Source organism: Columba livia, chromosome Z, assembly GCF_036013475.1.
Source record: "Columba livia isolate bColLiv1 breed racing homer chromosome Z, bColLiv1.pat.W.v2, whole genome shotgun sequence".
Lineage (NCBI taxonomy): Eukaryota > Metazoa > Chordata > Aves > Columbiformes > Columbidae > Columba > Columba livia.
In genome coordinates, this window is record NC_088642.1 from 63,935,022 (window position 1) to 63,962,306 (window position 27,285).

Below are 27,285 nucleotides of genomic sequence, written 5' to 3' on the forward strand. Positions count from 1 at the left end.
AGGCAGAGCCTTTTGAAATCCTAGGACATGTTCTTCACCAGCAGGAACATCACGGCTCTGGCCAGCAGTGAAATCCAAGCAGACAGACTTTCAAGGTCTGCAGGGAGACTTGCCAAGGGCCTACATAGTGTTCAGGGAGGGATCAGGACATGCACTCAGATCATCTTTGTTTCAGAAACAAGTACTGTAAAATGTCGAGTCTGGCAGATCTTTACCCTTTTCCATGTCCTTGATATTTATGTAGAAGTCCGCAGCTGGGGATCTGTTGTACCCATCCCACAGATGAAACGTGAAGCTGTCTTGCTTCTTGGACCCTATAGCTCCTGTATGGGCATATCTCACAAGGTTCATATCCAGTTCTTCCTGAGTGCACTTCATTCCAGTTTGGAGCGTCATCCAGCCTTGGCCTACCTAGAAAGGATAAACATCATTCATTAAACAGATGTATCCTCCACAGTTAATAGTGTTTGTTTGCAGTTATGCAGGCTGTTAGTGGCAGCTACCCAGCTTCCCTTCTAAGCTATAGCTTCTTTCCTCATAGTATGTTTTGGAGGGCAGCAAATAGCTGGAGTTGTTCCCAAGCAGCTGTAAGGCTGGAAAAGATACAGTGATCATGAATAAAATGGAGTAAACGGATTTATATTTATGCACACTTCCAAGTGATACACCAACAAGATGAAAATGAAATGGTTCCTGATCCAGTTTATGTTTTATGTTTCTCAGTTTCCAAAACTGTTCTTGATTCTATCTGAAACCATACCTAAAGGGATATCAGAAATGAACCTATGGAGAAATCCAGAGCAGCAGAGAAATTTAAAGCCTAAGAGGCCCTCTAATAGAAAAATGTGAATTGCTGAACAAAATTTTCTGCTTTTCAGAAGAAAACACAGTATCTTGTGTCGGACTGATCTGTGTATTTGACACTTAGCCTGTAGTAACAGTGTCGCTGGCTTTGGAGCAAAGGTTACCAAAGACAGAGAGCTCTGATATGCATGTATGCCCTATATGTTCAAACTGTCAGACTCCAGCCAGTAGCTGCCTCTTTCCCATGTGTGGGATCTCTTTAATGCACAAGTTTTATATCATCCACAGATTCTTGCAGGGTTGGAGCACAAAAATACTTTCCAGGCTCACAGATCTTAGAAACTGATTTTTTTTTTTCTAGTATATATGCATGAAATTAAAAGGAGGCATTTTTTCTACCATTGTTCCTGTGGCTTATCTTTGGTCAGTAGATGGTCATCTTTACCTTCCATTTCTAATCTTATTTTCTGCCTTTCCTCTGGCTATATCCTTTTCTATCTTCTTCCTTTTTCCTTTCCATCCCCCCATACTTTTCTTCTAACTCATGATTTATTACTCACTCTTTCATACGCATCTCCCTCCACTCTTTCTGAACCCTGAAGTAACTGAAGTAATGGCTTACTTGTCACTTTTTTGACCAAGGACTTCCTCCCCACCCCTTTGCAGCTCCATTGCTTGGGTTTCCCCCTCTGTGGGCTGATTCTCCCAGCACCTCTCTCCATTGTCACCCCAGATGATCTGCCATGCTTTTCACCTTCCCTGTCCTCCTGTTGAGAATCTGTCCTTTAGGGTCAAAGCTTCAAACATCATTGTTTTGTTCAAACACTCTTTCCACAACTAAACAGGCTACAGCCATCTACTTCAAAGCATTACAGACATTTGTGAAAAAAGAAAGATCAACTTCATTCTAACCTAAAAAGATGGAGTTATTTGCAAGCCTGCTTTTTGTTGAAGTACAAAGACTAACCTTGAGCTGAAGCTGACCATTTTCTGGAAGTCTTTCAAATAAGTAGTAAATTTTCTCCCTGGGGGTATCTTTGTCTTCTGCTGACAGAACAGCACTAGAAATTATTCGAGTTTCACCCATGTTGACCTCTATATCAACCTTCCTGCAAAAATTAAAAGTCAGGTATTGATGCAATAAAAGAAAAGTAACCTTTCCAACATGTAATTTCTCTGTCAGGAATACGAATTACCCAGATGCTGACAGAAATGACAACTGCAAAAAGAATAGAAGTAAAGTGCCTATTTTAGTTCAAAACAGAAAAAAAAAGGCAAACTGGACAAACCAGCTTCTCCTTACAATGGTGAAAAAGAGCAAAGCATATACCTACAACAACCTGGGATTTACCACCTCTGTTTTCTTCCCCTCGGCCATACTCCTTTTACTTTCATACAGTTTATAAGAGGACAATGTAAACAAGTAGGCTGTATTATATGTTATGGCTACTATAGCCCATAGCAATACGAGCTCTAATGAACTGATTATTCATTAGAGAAAAGACCATCCTTCAAACACCTAATCTGTCACTGCTCACCTTAATCTTTAAGAGACACTACAAAGACCTTACTGGCTTCTTCTCTATGCTCCCCATTGCAGAATATTCCTGGGTTCTTGATTTAGAAGAGTAGGGTAAAGCTACCTGTTCCTTGGCAGAAATGGCCATCAGTAGGCACAAATTGAAAAATAAAAAAAATTTAAGGCAGCTCTGAGGGAAAAAATGCCACAGTTTGAAATTCATGCAGAGCTGCTCTGAGATGTTTCTCAGATTGTGTCTCCTCTGTTTCTGTTCTGAGCTAGTAATCATCCTCCACTTTGCCTCTGCACACCCTGCTTTATCATTTTGCTGTTAGCTGTGTTACATTTTCACAATGTAGCACCCAAACAGTATTGTTAAACTGGACAGAAGTTTCAAGGAGGTCGAAGGGGATTCGGCATATTCAGTCACCCCAGGGATGGGACCTTCTCAAGCTAATCTGCCCTGGGGCCAAAGAGCAGGCTGAGAAAGGACAGACTCCTTAAGCATTTGGGCAGCTAAATTCTGGCCGGATGCAACTGGCCACATGCAAGTCATGCTATTTCAAAGGCCAAATACAAATTTTTACCTAGATTGCTAAAGATGTATTCTTCATATAACAGCCCTTTCCTTTGCCAAACTGCAAGTGCCTGCTCCAAAGCAGCTTGACAACTGAGATTTCCAAAGAAGTTGTCGCAATTACTTAGTGATTTTGGAAAATACATTTGTTATTCTGAGAAAGAGAGGAGATTTTTTTTCCTGAAGTTTTGTATTCAAACTGATATGGATATGAGGCATAGAAATGTCACATTTTGCAAAAGGAGAAGCAAAGAAAATCGAGTCATATGACAAAGTATACCAAGCCATATTAATGATGGATCAAGCAACCTTAATGATTTACTCATACTGCCAGTAATCATGTTGGGAATGTGCAGACAGAAAGACCAGGTGCCTGACCCAAAGACTGCCTGAGCTAGGAAGATTCAAACAAAAAATAAGTGAAGATAAACACCTTTAGTTACACCCTGAATGCTGTGTAATCCCAACTCATTTTTCTGTGTAGCAGTTAGTTGATTAAGTCCTTCTAGCACCTACATGTCTCGTCTTGAGAAGAAGCTCTCAAGGGGAATGTATGAGGGCCATACATTCCCCAAGGGCTCCCCTTGCTACAGAATGCAATCCAAGAGGTGACAGATTGAGTTTTTGGCAATCACTATGAATAAGAGTCACTGCTTTCCAGTTAAATGTATCCCATCCAGATTCTTCAGTCTGTTCACCATAGCTAATGGAGATGAGAACTGAAACTCCCTGGGGTGGAGAGGTAGCCCCAGAACAAAAGGTGAGAAAAAGCCTACATGTATTGTCAAATGTCCACCTGTAAAACACTGCAGTGGCATGAGGGAGCTCCCACCCCTCAGCAAAGAAGTCGTGACTGAATGTGATAGAGAAACCACTTCAATGTCAAACTGAACAAGTTTCCTTGAAACACTGCTTTTTAACCACTGGCAGCATACTGCATCACAGTGGAAGAGTAACAGGCAAGAAAGCAGTAACTTCTTATCATGAAATAGCTATTTTGCAAGTAGTTGGCTCACTATGTGCAACTGTTCACCACAGGAATGGCAGACAACATTGCCAGACAAGGCAGCAGCAGTTTCTGGATCCAGTTGAGCAATACTAAAAACACTTCACTTTTCGCACTCTATCACCTTCCTTCAGTGAAAAAGGGTGGAAAAAGATGCAGCAGTCTTTACCATGTGGGGAACAAATAAACAATTATCAGTAATTATCAGTACATGATATGAATATGTAAACTATACCCTTTATTCTACCTATAAATTAACTTTCTCTTGTTAGCATTATGTGGTCCTTGATAATCTTTTAACTATAAAACCAACATTTCTTAATGCAGCAGATCTACATGGTAAACAAAACATTCAAAATTCTGTACAATAGAAAATGTAGGTCTAATCTGAGGGCAGGCCAAATATCCCGAGGGATCAGCTTAACAGGCTGTGAGTCATTTTTGAAATACAAACTTTAGAGGTTCAGAGCTACATCCCCAAAGCCTCCAGGCCCCCAGCTCCCCATCTGCCAGCCTGGGGCTGGAAAGCAGCCAGGAGGACAGAGGCCCTGATGCTCTCTGGCAGGTTGTCAGCTAAAAAATGGGTATCCCAAGGGACAAACTCCTTGTTAAAATGTCCAGGAGGTCTGGCTCTCTTGCAGTCAGCTGCTTATCTGCAAATGGTCTGCCAGGAAATTTCTGACCATGTCAAATTCATCTATGACTCTCAGTTTTGAACTGCAATGAAAGTTTGCATGTACTTTCTCGAAAGCTGAACTATGGCTGAGCAATAGAGTTTTTTAATAGAAAATAAGATAATAATTTAATTTGAAAGGCATTCCCCTGTGAGCAAGAGTCATCAGCCTTGTGGATTCCCTCTTACCAGAATCCAAAGCTGCTTTCAGACGTCTTTTGGACAGGCAATGGCCCCAGGGAAATGGAAAGCAAAGTAACTGTGGTCAGCACTGTGATGGACATTGGCCAGTGGAGGTGTGCTAAGATCAGGGTTCTCTGGCAAATATCTTGAAGTAAGTTGTGAAAGACAAAACAAGTATGTTCCCGCCCTTTATTTTCCTCTATCCTTGTAATAATGAGGAACATTAAAGCATGCCCTTCTCTCACTAAAAATGCTTTTGCTAATCAAGCTGATAGAGACCTACATAGAAACATCTGCATTGACATTTGTCTGTGACTAGTTATGGCATCCTCTCCCCATCAGTCACTGACTTGCTGTTTTGATCACTTTTGGACCGGTTTGTTTGAACTCATCCCTCTATCAGAGACAGGAACATGTGGCTTACTTGCTCAGCACTGGTTTCTCATCGTTAACTGGAATGACCTTTACTGAAATCGTCCTGAGGACTTTATGTTTCCCATCTGATAGCTGGACTTTAAAGCTGTCAGTGAGGTTTTCCGAATTGTCATGAATGTACATCAGCTTCATTCCTATGCAGGAGGTGGGGGAAAGAAAAATAAGAGAGAGGTAGAAGGAGAGAGAAATGGAAAGAACAAATAAATCTGACTCCTGCAAAATCTCTCACATCATTTCACTCTGCTTCCATCACCTTTCTTCCATCTCCCCCCACCCTGCATACACCAACACCAGAGCAAGCTTGTTTCAGCTACCAGAAGATGAGATTGTCAAGCTACTGCTATTCAGTGATGTTGTTACAACATACTATTGACTCAAAGACACCAGCCTGACCTTACTAAGGAGTGACTCTCTTCACAAAAGGGCCTCTGTTGGTCTGAAAAAGGGACATTTCTTCTCCTCTCCTCATTCCAATTCATTTTAACAGGGACCATAGAAGGGCCAAGGCTACCAAGCAACACTTTTCTGAACCTTAAATAATACTCAGGGAGCTTTAAACAAGCCTTGGGGAGGAGAGCTGGCATTGCGGCTATGCCCATGGACAATCAGAAGATCTGGGCTGGAGGTGGCTCGGTCACCATTGTGGACAGGAAAACAGAAAAGCCAAGCAATTGGAAGAGAGTCAAAAACAGGACTTAGGAAAGCTGAGGAATTTGTAGTGGAGACGCCTATTCCGGCAGTATTATTATAATTACACTCTTTTATTACATAAACTTGAAAGAGCTTTACTCCTTCACAGCAGGTTAATTGATCATTCTAAGCTATAGAGCCCCAGTTCATACCTTTATCATTATTTGGTATGATGAAGGTATACATTGCAGCCTTCCAATATAAAAAGGAGGCTTATAGGAAGGACAGAGAGAGTTTTTACCAATGCCAGTAGTGACAGGACAAGGGTCAAGGGTTTTGAACTGAAAAAAGGTATGTTTAGATTGGACATAAAGGAAAAAATGTTTTACAATAAGGGTGGTAACACTGCAACAGGCTGTCCAGAGAAGCTCTGGATGCCCCATATCTGGAGGTGTTCAAGGTCAAGCTGGACAAGGATTTGAGCAACCTGGTCTAGTAGAAGGTGTCCCTGCCCATGGCAGAGGGGTTGAAACTAGATCATCCTTGAAGGTCCCTTCTAACCCAAACCATTCAATGGTTTCATGATTCTGTGATCACTTAGAGCAATATTTAATTCCATGATCAGTTAAAGTGTTTTTAAATAAGTCTCTCTGTTCTCGGTGCTGTCAAACATTTTTAAATCAGTTTGCGGATCTGTTACAACATTCCATTTATTTTTTCAGAACAGTTGGCCTCTCTAGTCATATTACTACCCTTTCTGACATTTTGGTCTCTCAGGGTGATTTATTGACAGTTTCTAAAATCAATATATAACGTTAGCATTAAATAGGCTAACGAATATTCCTAAACATTTTGTCTGGGAAATACACATAAGGCAAGTGAATAAATAAGTAGTGAAGGTTTCTTATGGTGCCACCAAGCCTCATGAAATGAATGAAAGACGTGTGTCAGAAGAAAGCTGCACCTACCATTCTTCAGTAGCTCCATGGAAAATTCATGGACAAGCAACCCATGCCTGTGCTGGTTACGGTTAATTAACTGTTTATAGTGTTGAATATCATTGCCATCAACTCCTTTAATAATGAACCCATGCCAGGGTCCTTGCACAACCCCAAATACCAAATGGTCTTGAGGCACATCTAGATCAACTGCGTTGATAACAGAGAGATCCAACTCTCTCATCTCCCCTTCCTGAACCTGAACATGAAAGAAAAAAATGTCAATTTCACCTAAAAATTATAGAATTTTAACACTGTTACCTAAATAGAGTATTTTTGTGTATGAGTGTATTCTGTTTCCTCCACCCTTTCCCCAGTAGCTTTTGAACCAGCTACCAATTTCAACCAGTTTAAGAGACATAGAATAGTAAACAGTTACGGTGATGAAAAGACAAGGTGAAATAAGGAGCTTGTATCTGTCCCAATTAATAAAAAAGTTGTTAGATGACTAAACTTCATATTAAGTGCTAGGGAATGCAGAGAGGAGAAAGACTTTGAATACGTAAATATATATAAAAACATGGATGCATATGAATTTATACATATAAATGCACTTTTAACTTTACAGTAACATAAGCTTACACTACCCTAGCATGGTGATAACAGCATTATTATTTATATTAAAAGCAGTATTCAGAGAGGAGAGAGGCTGTGCCAGGAACACCAAAAAGCACTACAGAAAATTTACTAGAGGCTTTTGAGAAACCAGAGGAAGCATAAAGATCCTTCAGTTTTCTAGATGACTTATTTGTTTAAAAATTTGAGCCTGTTTTTTACTTAGCTGCAAGTTACCAAAAAGACCTGTGCACTGCTCCAGCCCCACGGAAGCTCTGTCTTACAGTTTTACATTACATGTATCTGGGCTACTTCATGAACTATGCTGAACTACACAAAGTAAGGTAAAAATGTAGAGTAACAAGTGTCAAAAAACATGTTCTTATTTATATTTCTATTTTCTGGTATAAAATAGTACTGTGACAGACATTTTGATTCTTTCCTTACGGTAATATTCCTTGCTATGAATTCTGGGACTTCATCATTAGTTGGGTTGATCAGCACGAAAAATGGAGTCTCTGCTGAGCGATGCAGCCCATCGGTGACATAAAGTACAAAGTGGTCTGCTGTTGGCTCCATTCGCATGTGCCTGGCTTGTACATAGTTTATGTTCAGGGCTTTCAGGTGCTTCAGCTGAAATGAAGCTAGAGATTTTAAAGATATCCTGAGTTAGCACAATCTTTTCCTGCCTTCTTATATATCATTAAAAAAAAAGAACATCTGAAGATATGTCTTTCTTCAAGTGACAAATAACTTTGATTTTATAAGTTCTGAGTCGTTTTGTGGCTGGAAGACTTATACTGCTCATGCTCTTCCCCTGAAACAGAAATGCATTCTTTTGCTTCTTGTGAGACTGTGCAACTTCAAACTTCTCAGTTCAATCTGCAGAACTGAGCCCAAATAAAAAGACCCAAATAACAAATAGGAAAAGTTCTGAGGTCTAAGTAGTCACACAGATTGTTATTTGACCAACAGACTGGGAAAATAGGGACCAAAAGGCTCAGCAATGCTGGACGTCCAGCTGGAGACACTAGGAAAAGCTGATAGGATTAAAGAGCGTGCCACAATCTGTTCTGCTGAGGAGAAAACTGCCTTGCAATATTTAAGGTGAACAAGGGGAAAGACCCAAGGCAACCACCATCTCTACCACTTTTGTAATTTTGCCATGGAAACTGACGTGGGACCCAGGCTTTTCAAATTCTCAGCTGCAGCATTTTATTAACAGAAGTATAAGTGCAGGGAAGTGCGAGAGCCTTGCCTGGGAGAGTGAAGGGAAAGGCAGAGAGAGTGGGTTAATGGCTCATTATGCCACTTCTAATAGATTGCAGCTGGAATTCATAAAACAAGTATTGGTTTGTTTACTTCAAGTGCCAATTCTTCTCATTTGCGGGGCTTTGGTCTCCCTTTGAACTCCTCCCACACAGTCCCACTGCTCTTCGTTTGCCAGCACCTGCCTTCCTCAGTAAGTCCGTATTAATGCACACACCTGCAGCTACTTCATCAGAGCCCACCATACAGCCCTCTGTATCTCATCTGCTTGATTACCATACGTCATTTAGACTTACCTATACTTATACCAATGTTGCTCTTCTCAAACCCAGGAGAAGGCAGTATGTTTTCAAGGTAACCAAACTGGGGAGGAGAAACCAAGACAAACTCTAAGTCCTCTGCAGAGGTGTCAGGGTCAGTGGCAAACAAATGGTTGGTGGTAAGGGCTGCTGAGGAGCCCTCCTCCACCACAAACCTTGCACCTGCACGCAAACAATATGATAAGCAGTATTGGTTCTTTAGCTCATTTTACTATTGTTTCTGTTAACAAGAACTGAAATCTTAGATAAGGGGGGAAAGACAACAAATACTGAGCTACTGATGGGTTTTGGTTTAGTTTTTTTTTTTGTATGCTTACACCATCAACTCCACTTTTGCCATCATGTGAGTAGAGAGGAAGGGGACCGTGAAATAATTTTACTGGTAAGTTATTAGGTATGGTTTATGTGCTGCTCAAAATTGGTTGTTACCTCTGTTTGTCAGAGCATTAATTACATGAGAGCTGTTACGAATTGCTCATAATGAACAATTTTTCATGCATCACCGCTTAATTTCCCTGCTGGGACAATGCTTCATTTCCAGAACATTAGTTGAGTGAGAGCCTGCAAATTACAAAGCTACTCATACATATGCTTAAATATTCTCTGAGATACATGACATATATGTGATGCTTACAAACAAATGACATTGAAAATCATACAGAAAGCATACCTTTAATATGTATACTACAGACTACATTCAAAGCCCAGGAAGTCAATGGAAATTTCACACGATGAATGGGCTGATGTTGTACTAAATGTACATTACCAACATTAGTGTACTAGCTTCACACCTATTAATTTGATCTGCTACCTAGATTTGTCTTTATTCACTGACAGAATTAAATAGAGGTAATAAAATATTATCTCCCTTCATATAACGGCCAGAGTCTAAATTTCTTTAGTATACATGCAAAGGTAGTATGTTTATGGTTTTGTATTGTGTGAATCTGACAATTGTTTGGACCTAAGTTCAGGGCAAGATATCAATCACTTTTACTCAGACATAGCTTCCATACGCAGGAATGGACATGTATAGGTGAAGGAGAGCATAACTAAGCACTCTCACCTCTAACCACATGTTTTAAACATGCAGCTGAAGTGCCACAAGCAGTTACTCATATTTGCACCTGCCCCTGAAATTGGAGGTCACACTGTACTAGCAAAAGAAAACAATACTAATGAAAATTCTGATCAAAAACTTTTGTTTGTTGATCTCAGCTGATTCTTCCCGATGCTTAAAAAAAAAATAAAAACAATTCAGACAAAATCCCCCAAATCTTTAGCCATTACAGTACTGCATAGCCCACATTATAATGCTATAGTAAGAGGAAGCTTTCACCAGTTGCAATTGATGGAGGCTGGTTGTCCACTGGAAGTATAGTGATATTAAGGTCATATACTGGAAATGGATCGTGAATCAGAACTGGAGGAGGAAGAGGTCCATCATGACAGCAGCCTTTCACATCCAGGCCAGCCTCACCATCAGAGACAACAAAGGTTAAGATCTCAATGGAAGGAGTCAAGCCAATCTCCCCACCTAGAAAAAATGTTTCAGTTCAGAAAAAATGTTTTACCAAAACTTAATGAAGAAGTTTATATCCTGCAAGGACAGTCAACAGCCTGCAGTATTCATAGTCAGAAGAAGAAGACTGACCAATACAACACCAGAAGGACTAGAATTCTTAATTCTGGCTGGTGGGGGTGCTGTTTGTTTAGGGATTCAATTTGTTGTTTGTAATTAATTTTAACCAGCTTCTATTCTAGAGTAAAAGGCTGTAGAAAAGTATGTACCTAAGCTAGCATTACTGACAGTTATTATTATCATAATGTTATAACATTGTGACTGATAATATTGTAATTGTAATAAAATTGCCAATAGTCCTCATGATTCTGTTCTTTGTGTACTAAAGCTTGAGCAAAATGTAACTTGCACAGAAACCGAGGGGTTTTTCTGCATTCCTTTTCAAAAATGTAGGAAAAGATCTTTCTTTTATATACATATATATACATATATATACCCTTTCTATGACAAGTGGTATCATCCATGCTCCTCCAGAAGAAAACATTTTTGCACACCAAGAAATGCATGTATTCCTATATGCCTCTTATTCCTGCAAAATGGACTATAACAAGGGCTGTGCTTTGTAACTATACTGTATATTATGCCTATATGCATCCACATTCTAAATAGGGGCTAATACAGCACAGGACTAGGAACTGCCACCCTTTGCAAGAATCATCTATGGCTGAGTGTACTCCCCTTCTCAGCACTTACAGCAGCCTGTGTCTTGCATTGCTGCAAGATATTACTAGTAAGCTGCCTGCAAAGCAACAGCAGTGGCTTCCACCCTCCTTTGCGATATCTACTAGCAACACATTTAACGTGTAGAAATTTGGGAATGAAAAACAGGGGCACGGCAGCCTTGAGTGTCAGCTTCTTCACTTCATTGTCTCTGAAAAACTCTGCCATTGAAATAATGTTCCTGATAGCTTTAGGATGCTGTGCTTTATTTTTTAATGGGTGGCCACAATCAAGCACTTCTCAAATAACAGATGTTCATTTTAGACAGTGCCAAGCCTGAAAATATCACATGTATTTTCCATGCTAACAGAAAATTACAGACTAATTACACAGAAAACCAGAGGCTTAATGTTAGCAGAGATGTAGAAAAGTGAAGTCCCTCAATGCTAACCAAAGGACCAAATTAAGTAGGAAATGGGGTTAACTGGCCCTTGATTTCTGTAGTTTAAAAAAACAAAAAACAAAAAACAAAACAAAACAAAAAAAAAAAACCACAAAATAATATCTTTTAAACACTGTGGTTCTCTTGAAGAAAATCTGAATATCAAAATCTGAATATATTTACCTTTTGATACAGAGAGACTATAAGCTATCCAAAAATGGATATCCATCTAGATTGAAGAGGCAAGCAAGTTCCTCAGGTTGTTAGCAGTTTTCTATCAAAACTCAGCATCTTCATTTACACTGTTACATTGTCTTACTTAAACATGACTACAGTAAAAGGTCGAACTTTTTTTTTTTAGTGTCATGAAATAAAAAAAAAAAAACACAAAAATACCCCTTTAATTTGTACCCAATTTAATAGTAATTTTGCAAAACAAACAAAACTAATATATTTTATCAGCAACAGTGAAAGAGATGCTTCAGGATTACGATGCTTTCATGTACTTGTTCTATAATTTCAGTTCAAACAGGGATTTGGAGAACACATTAAAGTATTTGGTAGTTGTATTACTTTTTTTCCCTAGTCACAACACATGTAGTTCCTCAGCAGTTCCCACTGAGCTTCTTCAAAGTTTATATGGATTCAAGTTACGATTTTCTGTCAAAACTCTCTGACCACTTTCCAGTCTAATTCTGTCCTTAACTCACTTACCAGTGTGCTTGTATGTGACTAAACCAGAGACGACATCCGCTTGGGAGAAACGATCCACAGCAATGCCAGCTTTCCTCACTACCCCATGGTAGGGCTGGCGAGACAGTATAAACGTCAGTTTCATGTCATCGCTGTCTGCATCTGTGGCATAAATGTGGTCTGGGGAGAGGACCACTTCTTCACCCTCCAGGCAGTGGAGCACAGGAACAAGGCCTGTTCGCATAACAGGTGGCTCATCATTCACAGGCAATACCTAATCAGAAAAATAATTTAAGCTATTTTATTCTTCATTTCAGTGGAAGCCTGTTGCCTTAACACATTGCTTTCCACCCCAAAACAATAGTGTGGTGTCAGTGACAAACACTGAGCTCTCTATGTGAACAAAATGAAACCAGCTGAATTAGGGTCACTCTTAAAATTCAAAGACAAAAGTAAACCAAACTAGATAATAACAGCTAGAGAAAGAAAGCTCACTCCCCCTATTTAAGTAGAGAGAGAATAATTCCAGATAGAATAACCCAAGCCAGGGGAATGACAAATGTCTTTAAGCTAGTACAAGCAAAATCTCCTCTCAAATTTGCTGCATAACCCTGAAAGCTATGGTTGAAATTGAAGCCTAACAAGTCCATTATCTCCCACTTTCCAAGGGAATGTGAAGACTCTCAGAAGTCAAGTGTTGCAGTCTTATACACAGGCAATTGCTCTCAGAAACATGCAACTCGCTGACCTTGACCTGCAGTATGAACTCTACAAAGTGGATGCCGTCTGTGGCTGCAAAGAGGACAACGTCAGTGAGGGTTTCAGAACCATCATGCCGATACCTGTGAAAAAAAAATAAAAATAAAAAAAAAGAGCCACACAAATTTCACACAGACGGAGAAGCTGTGCTATCTGGTCGTGTCAGAAAATGTGGATTCCTCACAATACAAAAATCTATTCCCTGTGCAAGGGTGTCCATCTAAGACTGCTGCTTTTGGATCAGAGTTTCTTCAGAGGGCTTGTGGGGTCTCCTAAAAGAAAACCCCCGAGATAAACTAAACATCATTTGGGGAAAAAGGTTTCACTGAAGCTTTGTCGTCTATGTTCTGGTTCCTTGTGAGGTGTCTACCAAATGTGTACATCCTCACTGTGGTAGGTGCCCTCTTCGACTAACAGACGGAAAGAGAGTCAAGAAGCTCTAATTTTGCATGTAGGAAGTCAAGCCTTGTTCTTGCCATAAATATAGCAGCGAAATTTTCTTTTCTAGGTTAATCAGTCTTAATACAATTTTTAATGTAAACTAACCAAGTTTAATGAACTCAGCTTCCCTAAAACAAAAAAACTGGCAACCGTTGGCCTCTTCACAGGAACTGCATGGCTGAATACAGAATTTGCCTCCTCATCTGCATGGGGCAATGCTTTATAGAGAAACCTAACCACATCAGACATGATTGCGAGCTGCTGCTTCCGGGACACACCACAGCTCAGTTTCCGCAGTGGCCGGTGCTGTCCCGAGGCTGAGCCAGGAACCTTGGCCTAGAGCAGCTCTGCCAGATCCGTGCGATGGTGAGCATGGCTAACTGTAGCCACCGTGCCTTGAACCACTTCACTGCAGGGCTTTTACTCATCCAGCTAAGAGACTCCACCACTGCAAGATGAGAAGACAGCCACTCTTCTAACCTGACTGCCAGGGTACGCAGGTCCCCACAGGAAAGCCTGTCACCTTCCTTCATGGGAAAGCCATCCAGCTCCACTACCCCGTGCTGGGGCTGTTTCTGCAGGAGGAGAAAGAGATGCTCCTGTTTCGTGTCCACATCAGAGATGAGAATGTGTCCTTCTGTGACAGGGCTTAGGCCACCCTCTTCCACTCTCAAGTGGCTTGTAAAAACCTGCATGGAGGAGAAATGCTGAACTCTCTACTACACTTCCAAACATACAGCAAACATGACAATTTCAGTTTGCTCTGTTATGAGGACATGTGACACCAAAATGCCAAAGGCTGTCCTCTTTTCTGCTGTGTTAGGAATACCTAAGGAATTCTCTAATAGTATAATAGGTCCTAATACGTGCAGCCCAGTCCCAACCCCATTGATGGAGGCCTTCATAGGCAATAGGCAATAGACAACACAAAGAGGAGGCATGCAGTTTTGCTACCTAGGATCTAACAGGCATATTTTTGTACATCCGCTCAGACACTGAAGGTAGCCCTCCATTTATTTAGCACAAAAAGTCACCTTCCACGCTCACCAGACTTTGTCTTCCCCTTTAGTCCCCATGAAAGCTATGTGCAAGGCACTGAAACCCTGATCCCATGGAAGATTTATTTTTTACTTCAGTCAGATCAGGCCGTCTCTCTGCATTTCTGTTTCTACCCAATGTTATTTCCAAGTCCTTTCCTCTTGCCATCACCACCACTCTACCTCTGGGGCTTGATTGTCCACAGGAAGAATTGTAATATTGAAGCAGATCCCATACAAAGTGCCACCATGCTGATTGCTGATGGAAAAAATAAACTGGACTTGCTGAGGTTCAGGCCCAATATCCTGCAGCGGTGGCATGTAGGCAATTTTCATATAGTTCACAGCGTGCTACAAAACAGGAACAGGGTGCATGTAAGAAGACACAATGGGAGTAGCCATAATTCAGGACATCAGGGACCTTTCTCATGCTCTGATTATATGTTATCCGAAATGTCAAAATTAATTTCAGAACCTTTGCACATGTACTTTAGCTACTGGCCATACCCTGATTCACTGCATCTTTAGCTACAAATCAGGTGAGTACAGGTTTAAACACTCAGAGCTGTAGCAAAAAATACAGGCATGGTTTATAAGTGATGACATAGGTAATGGCCTTACCTTCTTGATGGAGCACTTAAGAATGCTGGGTCCCAGGACCTTTTCTGACTGTGACTTTAAAATAAACAGTTCAACAAAGTATAGCTTTTAATGTAACATCTCCCTTAGCAGCTGAATTTGCCCTTGCCAGTATGAATAACCTGCACACTCTGCCTCCCCAGGTGAGGCTGGGCTGGTGAAAGAGACTAAAATGATCTTACACCCACACACCCATATTAGGCATGTGATTAAGGATTTGTAGGCTCATTATGGTGCTACAATGATCTCCAATATGCAGCCTTAACCATACAGCAGGATATAAAACAGGGCACTTTACTAATATTTTTAAGACATCTGTCAAACTACAGAAGCATGAAAACTAACAAAATCCTGAAAGAGGCCTGTTCCAGTCTGTACCAAATCTATTAGTGAAGACACTGAAGAGAAGCAGAAAACTATTAAGGTCTTGTTTTCAGATTTTGTGTATTTTTTCCTTCCTCTTAACATCATGCTGGAGCAAAATTCAGCTTACCCTAAGCAACTGCAGCCCCTGCTGGTTTCAGAAGGAGAGTTCTGTTTACACACTGTAGAGCTGAAGCATGATGGAAATGTTTTAAAGGCTGGAATGGAATGAGCAAAGTTTTAAGCTTCTTAAGCAGAGCTTGTGATAGTACTGCTTCTCTGTTTTCACCTCTTGTTTTCCTGTCAGGAAGAAGCTGTATGCCTGTAACTTTTAAAAACTGTTTAGAAATTAGGTAACATGACAAACCTGAGTAAACGACTGCAGTGCAAGAGCAGCAGGATCCTTGACCAGCTTGGGGATGGTGTCCACCATAAACAGCTTCCCAGCATCTGAGTGGCTGTACAAAAATACCAATGTCACATCCTGGTTAGCAATACTGAAGAATAGGAAAAACAAAAGCCACATAGCTCAGTCTTGTATTTCAAATTAACTTCTGACTCCCAAAATGTACTGAAAGGAAAAACATTTCTCTTTCTTCTATCCTTGTTATTCATTTAAACATTATCACAGAAAACTGACCACAATAAATATTTTTCAGGATGGTAATGAAAAGTCATTGCATACCTTATAAGCAAGGTCTGGGTTTGCTACAAGCGTGTCTCTGCACACCCCAGATACCATTTACTCCACCTGCAAGTCTTGTAAATTGCATTGTTATTACTTACACACCTGCATTTATCTTTACTTAGAAAAAGACTATTTTTTGGTTTTCATGCATCTTATAAACTTCTGAAATGAAGCAGTTTCCAGCAAGCCAGAATTCCAACAGCAGTAATCAGCAAAGTAGATAACCATATGATTATCTGACTGAATAGGGGAACAGCCTAAACATCCTTCTCCCACATCTGCATATGATCCTCTGTTGCTTGAGGTCAGAAATGGAAGTGTTGATCTTGATTTTAAACTTTTCTATTTAGCAAATTGTTTCTGATGCTGTCATGAATGGTGAAGCAACATCAGTGACATGTAAACTGCTACTACACCCATTCATCTCGTAGCTCTATTGCCCCATAACCTGTTCTGCCTGCATTCTGCTCCACAGGTTCCTTCTCCAGGACAAGGAGTCCTTCACAGTGCCATGGTGATAATACACAGCTTAGAAAAAGATGTCGCACCTCATCTTCTTAGTCTGGGGCAGGCCCTGGTGAGCCCCACTCTATCAGTTAAGAGAGGGGCTGTGACTTGTGCCGAAGGCTGTACAGGATCCCACAGGCCAGTGTAAAATGCAAGTTCAACAAAAGGAAAGAAAATATTTCAGGTGCTTTCCTCTTTCTTATTTGTTTCTAAACCACTCTTCGTTTTTATTACTCTGTGTATTATTCTGTTGCTTCCAGCTCTAGCTCATCTGTAATCATCAACAGGAGAGCTGCACTCAGCTATTGTCACCCACGCTTTAAGCAAACAGATAAACCTGATACACAGCATGCTACTGCCACTGAGGCTGCTCCTCTTACATGGGTCATTGCCCTGTCCCACATGGAAGGCATGGAAGGTCATACCTACCTGTGTGTGCAAGAGAAAAACGGAGAAGTGGTTATGGTGTATGTGAGTTCCCTGTCTTGCTCTTCCACATCTATGAAGTGGAGATGTTTCTTAGTTAGGTGAGCAATCTCAGTCTCCTTAACAACCAGGTGACGGGTCACTCCTGGGGCTTCTCTGGGTAGCTGGTCATCCACAGAGGTAATGTGCACCATCATCACCTGAAATCAGGAAGACCGTAAAATCAGCAGCAATTCCTCTCAACAACAGTGTCCAAGTAGCTGTTTAAAAACACACACACACACCAAATTAAGAGGATCACTGGAATATGAGTAGTAGGATGTGACTGTCACGCCATATCATGAACATATGAGTAGTGGAGATATACAATAGTTAAATGCAAAGCCTATGAATTTTAGCAGTTTCCCTTTAAATTAAAAGCAAAGTTAAACTCAGTATGTTGGAATCCTGGGTGAAATAAATAGTCTCAGGTGATTTTAGGAGGGCTGTTTGGTTTGTTTGTACCATCTCCAAATCTAATTTGTTTTCAACATTTCCTTTTATACTGTAGGAAAAACTCTGTAATGGACTTGTTTCTCTGCAACTGGGCAGAGAAAATTACCCCATGAAAAGCAAGAAAAAGAGCTAGCTCTGAAGAACATTATTTGTGATGATGACTGTGGTGAGGGCAAACTGAAAAAATCTACCCAAGTTTGATTTGAAAGTCTGTCAGGTGCAGAATCATCAGCCATTTGAAGGCGAAATGCAGAACTCTGCCAAAGATGCTCTAGTTTCATACCTGTGGTTCTGAGAGATTGGGAGGGTCATGGCTGTCACACAGCACAAACTCAAGGGAATCTTCAAATACTTCTCCTCCCAAATGACGATAATAAATTATTCCATTAAACAGATCTCTCTGAAGAAAACTGCTGACAGAATACCCTGTTGAATTGAAGAATATATCTTCTTTTGAACTGTGCATTATTTTAATAATTCCTAAAAATTATCCATTACCTGTGCAAGTAACTGGTGAAGCACAATGTCCTCTTTCTCACCCTAACTGGAGCAAGCCCTTTGAAATGTTAACTCATTGTCTTCCATGTTTCCTGAAGATCATCAACTTATTTTCTGTCATTTAAAGATCATTCAAGAAAAACAGCACATCGAATGGATCTATAGCCCTGTTCAGAGGCCAAAAGAATTTGCAGTGCTATCAGCCTCTGCAGTCTAGCACAGGGATTTCTGAGTTCAGTTAAATGGAAGCAGAGTTCTTCCTCTTTTAGCATCATTAGTGTAATCTAATAACTTTGAACTTTTCAAGGATCCTTGCAGATAAAACAACTCCTGACTAGTCCAGCTTTTCTGGAGGAGAAACGTACAGTAGGCAAACAGACTCAGAATGGAAGAATTATGGGACAAATTTTGTTTACAGATGTAGTTATCCTGGTGCAGAGACCAAAGTTAATTAATGATGGGGATTTACACTGTAATGAAAGAAGTCTAAATTTGCCATGATTTGTCCTGAGCCAGAATAACTTGCCTAATTGTAACATTTAATGTAGATTAAAAAGGAGGCGACAAAGAAAGTAGGCTGTTGTGGATGTGTTTCATTACCTATGAGGTTTGGTCCTGGTTTCTTCATGATTTCTCCAGCCTGTGGTGGCTTGGTAATATTGAATAGTATGTAATCATCACTGGAATCCATGTCAGAAGCGTGAAGCATGGAGCCCTGAATCAGGATCATCTGTCCCTCACGGACTTCAATGACCACATTGCTGATAAGGAATGGAGGGCTGTCATCTTTAGGGAGGATATTGATTGGAAACTTATGGCGAATACTGTGGAGTCCATCAAAAATCCTAAATACCACAAAGTCCTTGGTAGAATCACTGTCATCATGATGGTAGTGAACAACTCCAGCCTGAATGTCAGAAACAGCGAATATGAATCCTTTCCCTCCTGTCAAAACAGTGGCAGAAAACACATCAAAAACACGCAGTTCAGCCCAGAGAATCCTTCCACCAATATAGATGTTATTGATGGAGAGAGAAGGAAAATGCATTTCTAAATAGAAAAATCAAATGTAACTTCACCTACTGGAAAACAAGTTTGTAGAAGTTTGAATAGTTAATAAATATGCAGGATCTGCAGTTGTGGTAGCAGAGAAAATACTCCAAATGTCCATTCCACTAAAGATAATTTGAAACAGCAAGGATTTTTAACTGTGACTTTTTCCACTTTAATTTCAACCTCTACTTTCTTATCAGAACATTTTAAATGTATTTTAAGCACCAAAGGGAACACAGCTCAGCATTTCATTGCATGTAAAAAACAACATCTGTGGGTCTTTTACCTAACCCAACAAAGAACTATTCAAAACATTGGGTTGATCCACTGTTACCTGCAGTTAATGGGAATCTCTTTACTGGGAATGGATGAGGAGACAACTGAGAGCTTACAAGTTGGGTTTAAAGGGAAGGCAGAGACAGGTAACATTGTAGTGGGGGTCTCCTGCAGGCCACCCAGCCAGGAAGACCAAATGGATGAGGCCCTCTACAGATAGATCAGAGCAGCCTCACATTCACAAGCCCTGGTCCTCATGTGATGTGAGACTTCAACCATCCTGATATCTTTCGGAGGGACAACACAACTGGACATAAGCAATCTAGGAGGTTCATAGAATGCACCTCCTTCTCCAAGTGACAGAGAAGCCCATGAGGAGAGGTGCTATGCTGGACCTTGCTCTCACCAAGAAGGAGAGGCTGGTGCGAAATCTGAAGCTCAAGGGCAGCCTTGGCTGCAGTGACCATGAGTTCAAGATCCTTAGGGCAGTGAGCAGGGCTCTCAGCAAGCTCACTACCCTGGACTTCAGGAAAACAGACTTTGGCCTCTTCAGGGATGTGCTTGGTAGATCATCCAGACACTGAACTCCTTGGCAGGATATGAAAAATACTTCTGAATAGCTTCTGTTTCCACCAAATTCTGAACACCACCTTCCACTTTTCTTTAAATACTTGTTTTCTATCTCTAGGATATGCATTTTACATGAATACTTTTAATTGTCAAAAAATCCATCATTGATAGTGGCAGCCCCTTTCCACTCTGCCAACTGCAGAGTGACTTTTTTTACATAAAAATTTTCCCAAAGAGTGGAGAACTGTGCTGGCTCATGAATTGCAAAGCAAAAATAGCAATATTAACAATGCAGAATGCTAACAAATTGGAAGTCTAATTTAATTGCCACTTTTTGAAATAAACCTTAAAGCTGCCAATAAATACAAAGCATATCCAAATGTTGTATGGTTTTGCCAACAAATCAAAATCACTCAGCATTCCTTAGCATCTTTGAGTAAAAACGTAAGAAGTAAAAATATAATGGTTGTATTTTGCCTAAGTCATGCCTGCTCAATGAAAGCACAGCTGATTTATTTAAAAATTCAGCTTTGGGGTGTAAACATACATTAAGAAAGTAACAGCTTAAATACTGAATTTATCAGTAGTCCTGTTGCAATCCCGACACCAAGCATGTTTGTCGCAGGGGAGGCCATTCAGCAGGAGGGCTGGCTGGCGGTCCTGCCCTGTGCTGCACAGCCTCGCCGCTTCCCTCAGGCCGGTCTCACTTTTTGTTCCTGAGGGGAAACCCACAGAAGATGCATTTTCACATCCCGGGCTTTCTTTTTTCCTTGGAACAGCACAGAGTAGCATTAGGCTATGCTGGCGTTTCCCTCCTGTTTGCAGTGGTGTAACAACCCTGTCTCCCAGGGAGTTACCTGCCCGTCCCCATTTAGCCTGGATGGGAGAAGGCAGCATCAGACCTGCTGCATGCTGCTACTGATTGCATTAACTCCCTCGGGCTTAATTCGTCTCCAGGAAGGAAACTAAGACCCCATTTCATTTTCAAAGGAAAGTGGTGTGTAGGCAAAATGCCAGACTTACAAGTACATCCTACGTAAGGATGTGGACAACGTAAGTACACTATTTGCAAAAGTGTCTAAGCTATGCAACTGACTTTTTTTTATAAACCTGTGAATTTTTTTTATTTTTTACTGTGCTTCCAGAGACTTCCTTCCACACCTTCATTCCCTTGTAAATCTGTCTCTTACGTTGGCAGCCCTCAGCAGGGAGTGACATACGACAGAGTCTATCAACATCTTGTTGACTGTCACATTGTCACAACCAGTTGTCACTCGAGAACATGTTGCCAGGCCCTCAAGTTGCAATGATTTACCTCTCACTGTGAGCTGCCCATGCTGTAAGCCATCAACTGTGACCAAGCGAACATTTTGGATGTTATCGTTGTCTACAATTTGGAAGTGTTGCCATGTGATGGGTCGGGATTGCCCTTCCAGGAGGCTGAGGCCTGCAAAGAGCAGAGTGTTATTTCACCAAAGCATCTGCAACAGTCAACGCTGTCAGCATCCAACCTTACTAAAGGATTTTGCAGTCAGGTAAAAAATCATGTTAAATTCAATCTACATACCTGCCTCTGACAGATACTTCAAGGCCAGATTAAAAACTCGATAACAACTCTTTTTCTGGTATAGTTGTCTTAGCCTTTAAGGACTTTTTTTCAGAAAAATAACATATTCTGGTTTGACTTTAAACAATACCAACAAGCCTTGATCTTTCCCACATACTCCCCTACTACACCTATTCCATCATATATTTGTCTTTACTGTTTTGTAAATATCTTTTATGTCCAGTTCATTCTTGAAGAAAATGCTAGATATGCAAATCCTGACTTTCCTGTAGTGTCCTTTTTTCTTGATTTTTCATTATAGCTAAGACTTAAATTTTTTCAAGTTTTTGTAAATTGTTCCCCCCAAATTGGATAAAAAACAGATTTACGCTCCTTCCCTTTAATGATCCTTAACCCCCATGTGTAAATCTGAATTTTAGAGCTTTATCAAATGTCTGTGTCAAAGCATTATAAATTCTGTACCAAGATAAACTGAGGAAAAGAGATCTCACCTGTATTCCATGAAACTCGAGGAGCATTTGTTTCTGTCGTTCTGATAGAAAGATGCACAGTGATCGGTAAACTCCTTTCAAAGTAGAAGTCATGAACCTCAAACTCTACCTGTTGTTAAAACAAACTATTTATTGAAAAAAACAGACCCTGAAAACCAGCTGTTCCTCAAAATACATTAGTGTGTTCTTTCCAAAGAGAACTGAAAGACTTTTGATAACACATTAAAAAATGAAACTTGATTTAGCTTCTAAAAAGCATCTTTGAGGTTCTGCACTAAACTAAGTATCTGCCTTCTGTGGTCTTCACAGTGAATGCTGGGAAAGTTAGTTTGCAACATGTGTGGAAATTAATGAGAGAGGTAAGCATTTTCAGTGTTGTTTGGGGTGCAATTAACTCAGCAATTAATACAGGGCTTTTTTTATTGCAATAAGAACAAGTGGAAGAGGCATTTCCCACTCATTTAATATTTTGGGGGCCAAAAATAAGAAAGAAATAAAAGTACAGACTGGCACAGAAAAAAAAAATGTATATATATATATATATACACATTTACACAAAAGACAATGTCAAACTCTTGAACATGCAGTCAAACAATACTGAACGCAGAACAGAAAAGAGGCACTTAAGGAGCAGGCAGTTTGGTGGAATGACTGATCCTCACAGTAATGAAACAGAAAGAAAGGAGGTTCCTATGGCAGCCAGGGTTAGAAAAAGGCAAATTGCATCAGCATCAGGTGCCAAAGCTACTGTTTCTCTGCTTTTCAGACCACCCTTTCCCCATCTTACTTTGCTCTGATTTTCTGTTTCTTCAGTTTCATTACTTTAGTACGAAACATTTACTTTTGTTTGGGTTATTGCTAAACTCCTTCTGAATTCCTGCAGCCTTGGTCTCATAGATCTGCACTGTTTATTTACCCACTTACTCCAGAGCCTGCAGATACCTCCCTGCTCTCATTGTTTGCATCGTGCTCTCTATGTTAGTAACACACTTTTACTCCTCCCAGCAGGAACTGTTTGGAGTGCCTTTTTGTTATCCCTGTACCACCATTGCCACAGTAGGTAGGCTGTCAGATCAAATGGCAATCCTGACATTTAGCCCATTCGTCTTTCATGGCTTTAAACATGTCACCTCTCCACAGGTCAAAAGGATCAATATGGTCACATAGGGATAAAAGCTGTGTGGAAAAGGCACTATTGATCCTTCCAAAGGCTGGGTAGATCTACTAGTACTGTTATTTCCCTAATCCTCTCATAAAAGATAAGTAAATAAATAAGAACAAACAATCCTGCTTAGATATTCTCAGTCAGAAGGGACAACAATTTTTCAGTGCAAATAAATTCTGAAGTACTAAGCAACAAATATTTGATTTGTGTTAGACAATTAAGCTGTTGAGTCTAGGAGAAAGTGCTAAAAGCTTTTACTTCTGCTCCTGCATTGCATATAGTTTAACTTTTTTTTTTTTTTTTTCTGAAAAATAGCCACTACATATGAATGCATTTGTTTATAGCTTACTGAACCCTAAGGAGAAGCAAAACAGCAAATGTGCATACATTACATGTTTACCTTATAATTCCTTCTCTCTGTGTGGCTGTTATTTGGAGGCTGATAAGCAATGAGCATGTCACTGAGATCTTTCCACGTGAAGGAGCCAATAGGTTTTGTGTGGTCAGACAGATGGGTGATGAAGCCCTGTGGAGGTGGCTTAGTAACGTTGAATACAAGCAAAGACTTCGGAGTTTCATTGTCTTCAGCATCAATGGTTGTGGTTGTAATGGGGGTTAAAATAAATTGATTCACTTCCAGGATGAATTTTGCCATTGAGGCAGCTTTGGGTATTTGATTTGGAATAGCACCTTTAATCTGAACAGGGAGCCATGCATACTCAGTCTGCAACAGGAGAAAAATGAGATAACTGAAAGGACAAAGTGAAGCAAACAAAATAAATTTGATTTCCACTACCTTCACACAGCTAATTGGGGTACACGTTCAAGGAATAATTATTTTGAAAAGAAAAATTTAAACATTTAAATGAGAAATGCCTAAAGTAAATACTTCAACCTCATGAAAGGGTCTTCCAGGTTCACTAGTCTTATTTGTGTCCTTAATTTTGGGATGAAACAACTTGCTTAATATAATGTGAGTTTAATGAATAACTTTACCTGACACAAACATGCATAAGCCATTAATTGTTATTGACTGAATATGTTCACACAGCTCTTCACTTATTAATTACTATGTATGTTGAAGCTGGTGCAGATCATGCTCTGTAAAAAAGGTGGACTTATGCCAGAATTAATTTTGCTCACAAGCTAAAATACTTATGCTGCCAGTAAACAACCAGAGGTGTTTCTCTGTAGCCATAATGGTCTAAGAGCCATGGAGATAATGCATTTCATTTGCCCAGCTGGCAACCTTGTAAAAACTGAACAAACTTTAAGACTCACTATCTCTCTTCAAATATGAAAAGGAACAACAAATTTAAATTTTTTGAAAACCAGGAAGATATCAGACATCATAAGGTTGCACAAAAGTCTACCTTGTGCAGAGTTTTGCTTCTGCTGTCTGTGAGATCCAGCCTCACAGGAATATAATCAGTGTCAGGCGAAGGAGGATCAAGGTGCCGATATCGAATCCCCATCCTCAAAAATTCTTCGCAGCTCATCTTTGTGTCATGAACAACTCCCAGTCCTAGCATGCAGCTCCCATTTCTGCACGGCTGGCCCAGGCTGTGCTCTGTAACCCAACAGAAGCAATAGCAGAACAGTTACCAAAGCAGAAACCAACCTGGAAATCCTGTTCATATGGCTAAGCTAACCCTGATAAAAAGACAGTATTATGAGAATTAGTACTCCTTTCCTGACTTAACTTTTCCTCCAGGATTTGGTTTTCAATTGGCCTCTTCCAACTCCAACCTCCCTCAGGCTCTTGGGTCTCTTCTTGCATTCAACAACTCCCTGTACTATTTCTACTAAGTCTTGGCACTCCCAAAAGCATCAATTGGTCCACAAGTCTAGTAGCCGAAACCAAACTCTATCAGGGGATTACCAGATCTGTGATCTTCATTGTACCTCACATAAACTTCATATCCCTCTCAGTTTCCATGATAGCTTAAGCTTTTCAATGAACTTCACATGACCCACTCTCACCCTGCACATCTGAAGCAACCTACTGCTGCAGACTTAAACTGCTGGGTTTCTTTGAACTTGCTAATGCAACAACTAAAGCACATCATACTAGGGCCAGGGAAGAAGCTCTGTGGCTGGTCTCCATGAAGATGCTCTTGCTGCACTTCCCCAGTGATGAGCTGGCCATGAGCAGGCAGGTGGGTTTCCAAAGAAACTACGGAAATGGTGCAATCCAGATTTATCTTCCTGTCATAGTCAAAAGTGAGGACATTCTTGTCAATCGCCCTGGACAGACCATAGTACTCAGGGACCTCCAGGGCATGGGAGCGCATTTTGATGATGTTACATTCTGGTTCAAGTAACTGCACATGGAGGGTGAATGTTTCTACAAACGTTTCGGTTTCTGTAAACCTGCAGGTGATAGAAGGAAATTATTATGTTTCATCTCATCTCCTGTCACTCTGTGAATTTGGCATTGGCCTCACCTTCTAAACTGCATTACTTGAAGCCCTTTGCCTCACGTGTCCTCAAACCCCAGATCACCAGAGACCATGAGGTGGCAGACCCTGCTGCCCACCTCCTCATACTCGTGAAAATGGTGTCTGTGTGAAAAGATTACTCACTGTCCATATGCAAGGGTCTGTGTCCTGATCACCAGGACAGCACAGAACATCCAGTGCTCTGAATTTAATTTGTCACTTTCAATAATAAAAAGAAAAATCACTGGTTTTCTGTAATCAAGGAATTCATAATATTTATTAATGCTAACAGACATGTTTGAGCATATCTGAAATACATTGTAAGAAATGTTTCTGTAACCAGATGGTCACTTGTTGACTGATGCTGCTGCTACTGGATCTCAGTAGTTATGACATGCACAGTAGCAGAATATGTTTTTACTGTGAAAAACTGTATAATTGCTCTTCCTGAGGGCAGCTGTGCTGCTGGTAACAATGAAGTGTGATGTCCCACTGCTGCTTACCTGTACAGCCTAAGCATGACCACATCTTCATCTAAAATTGGACAGCCATTGTGAGTATATTTGACTTCATTGGGAAGGAAGTGACAGTCAAAAACCTATGAAGAAGAAAGAACAGACTAGTACAACACTGTCAAGGATGATAACTTCACAACTTCTGTTCCACTTCTCTCTGACTGTCAGGAATGCATCAGACTAAGGAAATGTTTAAGCTGTAGTTTATGTATACTAATAGGTATTCAACCATTCCATGGTCTCCCAGTGAGAGTCAGAGCAACCAGTCTAATTTGGGTATTCTGGCACTCTACAATTAGAAAGGCAATGGGCACATAAATATGACTGTTTCAGGCTGCCAAGTCCTTCCTCCAGTGCAACAAATAACTTGAGGGCACACTTCTCTGCCACTACAGCCAGTGGATTTATGGATGCAGTTCTATTCAGCGGGACAACTGCAGAGGGTCTGAAAAGCCAGGAGGTCCTGCAGTATCATGTTAGATTTATTAGCTTTTAAAGTTGCTTGTGGTGGTAGCCTGATTATATAGTAAATCCTGCTTTATTGCCACTACCATTGGACTACAAAAGTATGATCCAGTGAAACTTCTTTGTTGGGAACCTTGCTAGCTTAGTTTTGTTACATGTTTTTGGAGCACTGGCTTTTTATCAGTACACATTTACCAGGTCAGATGTGATCTCTGTGTCATACCAACACCCAGCACCAATTTCAGTGTAATCCCACAGCATAAAAGCAAGCAGAATTTCTCTGTTTTGTCTACCAGCTAATTCAAAAGAAACTAAGTTTTATAAAATACCTGATACAGGTCAAATTTACAAAGGTGGTTGGCCACAGTTTAACCATCTAAGCCAGACACTTTTTTCCAGGCTGGTTGTTTTACTTAATCATTTGTTGACTTGCAAAAGTAAGGCAATAAGGAAAAAGTCCTGACTCAAATGGAAAAAAAATTCCCTGGAGAGTTCTGACACACACATTCTTTAGAGAAAGGATTTGGATTCTGGGGCATACCG

General features: G+C 40.4%; 1 protein-coding gene across 6 annotated transcripts in view; it reads right to left on the reverse strand.

Annotated features, from left to right (window-relative positions):
• The window catches only part of FREM1 (FRAS1 related extracellular matrix 1), a 73,556-nt gene that overhangs the window by 30,913 nt on the left and 15,358 nt on the right, over positions 1–27,285 (reverse strand). For 3 of the 6 annotated variants that reach the window (XM_021288827.2, XM_065046134.1, XM_021288826.2), the window contains 21 exons: positions 26,266–26,360; positions 25,393–25,694; positions 24,695–24,891; positions 23,722–24,045; positions 22,157–22,265; positions 21,414–21,545; positions 18,800–19,144; positions 17,985–18,127; positions 17,210–17,406; positions 15,953–16,043; positions 14,767–14,934; positions 14,027–14,235; positions 13,095–13,188; positions 12,368–12,620; positions 10,309–10,506; positions 8,946–9,131; positions 7,828–8,024; positions 6,796–7,024; positions 5,187–5,331; positions 1,772–1,913; positions 216–411 (listed from right to left, as the gene is read on the reverse strand). In XM_021288827.2, the coding sequence (XP_021144502.2) occupies positions 216–411; positions 1,772–1,913; positions 5,187–5,331; positions 6,796–7,024; positions 7,828–8,024; positions 8,946–9,131; positions 10,309–10,506; positions 12,368–12,620; positions 13,095–13,188; positions 14,027–14,235; positions 14,767–14,934; positions 15,953–16,043; positions 17,210–17,406; positions 17,985–18,127; positions 18,800–19,144; positions 21,414–21,545; positions 22,157–22,265; positions 23,722–24,045; positions 24,695–24,891; positions 25,393–25,694; positions 26,266–26,360 (3,952 nt within the window). Of the gene's footprint in view, positions 1–215; positions 412–1,771; positions 1,914–5,186; positions 5,332–6,795; positions 7,025–7,827; positions 8,025–8,945; positions 9,132–10,308; positions 10,507–12,367; positions 12,621–13,094; positions 13,189–14,026; positions 14,236–14,766; positions 14,935–15,952; positions 16,044–17,209; positions 17,407–17,984; positions 18,128–18,799; positions 19,145–21,413; positions 21,546–22,156; positions 22,266–23,721; positions 24,046–24,694; positions 24,892–25,392; positions 25,695–26,265; positions 26,361–27,285 lie in introns of those variants that run through there. The other 3 variants (XM_065046136.1, XM_065046135.1, XR_010468994.1) reach the window with 3 other exon arrangements.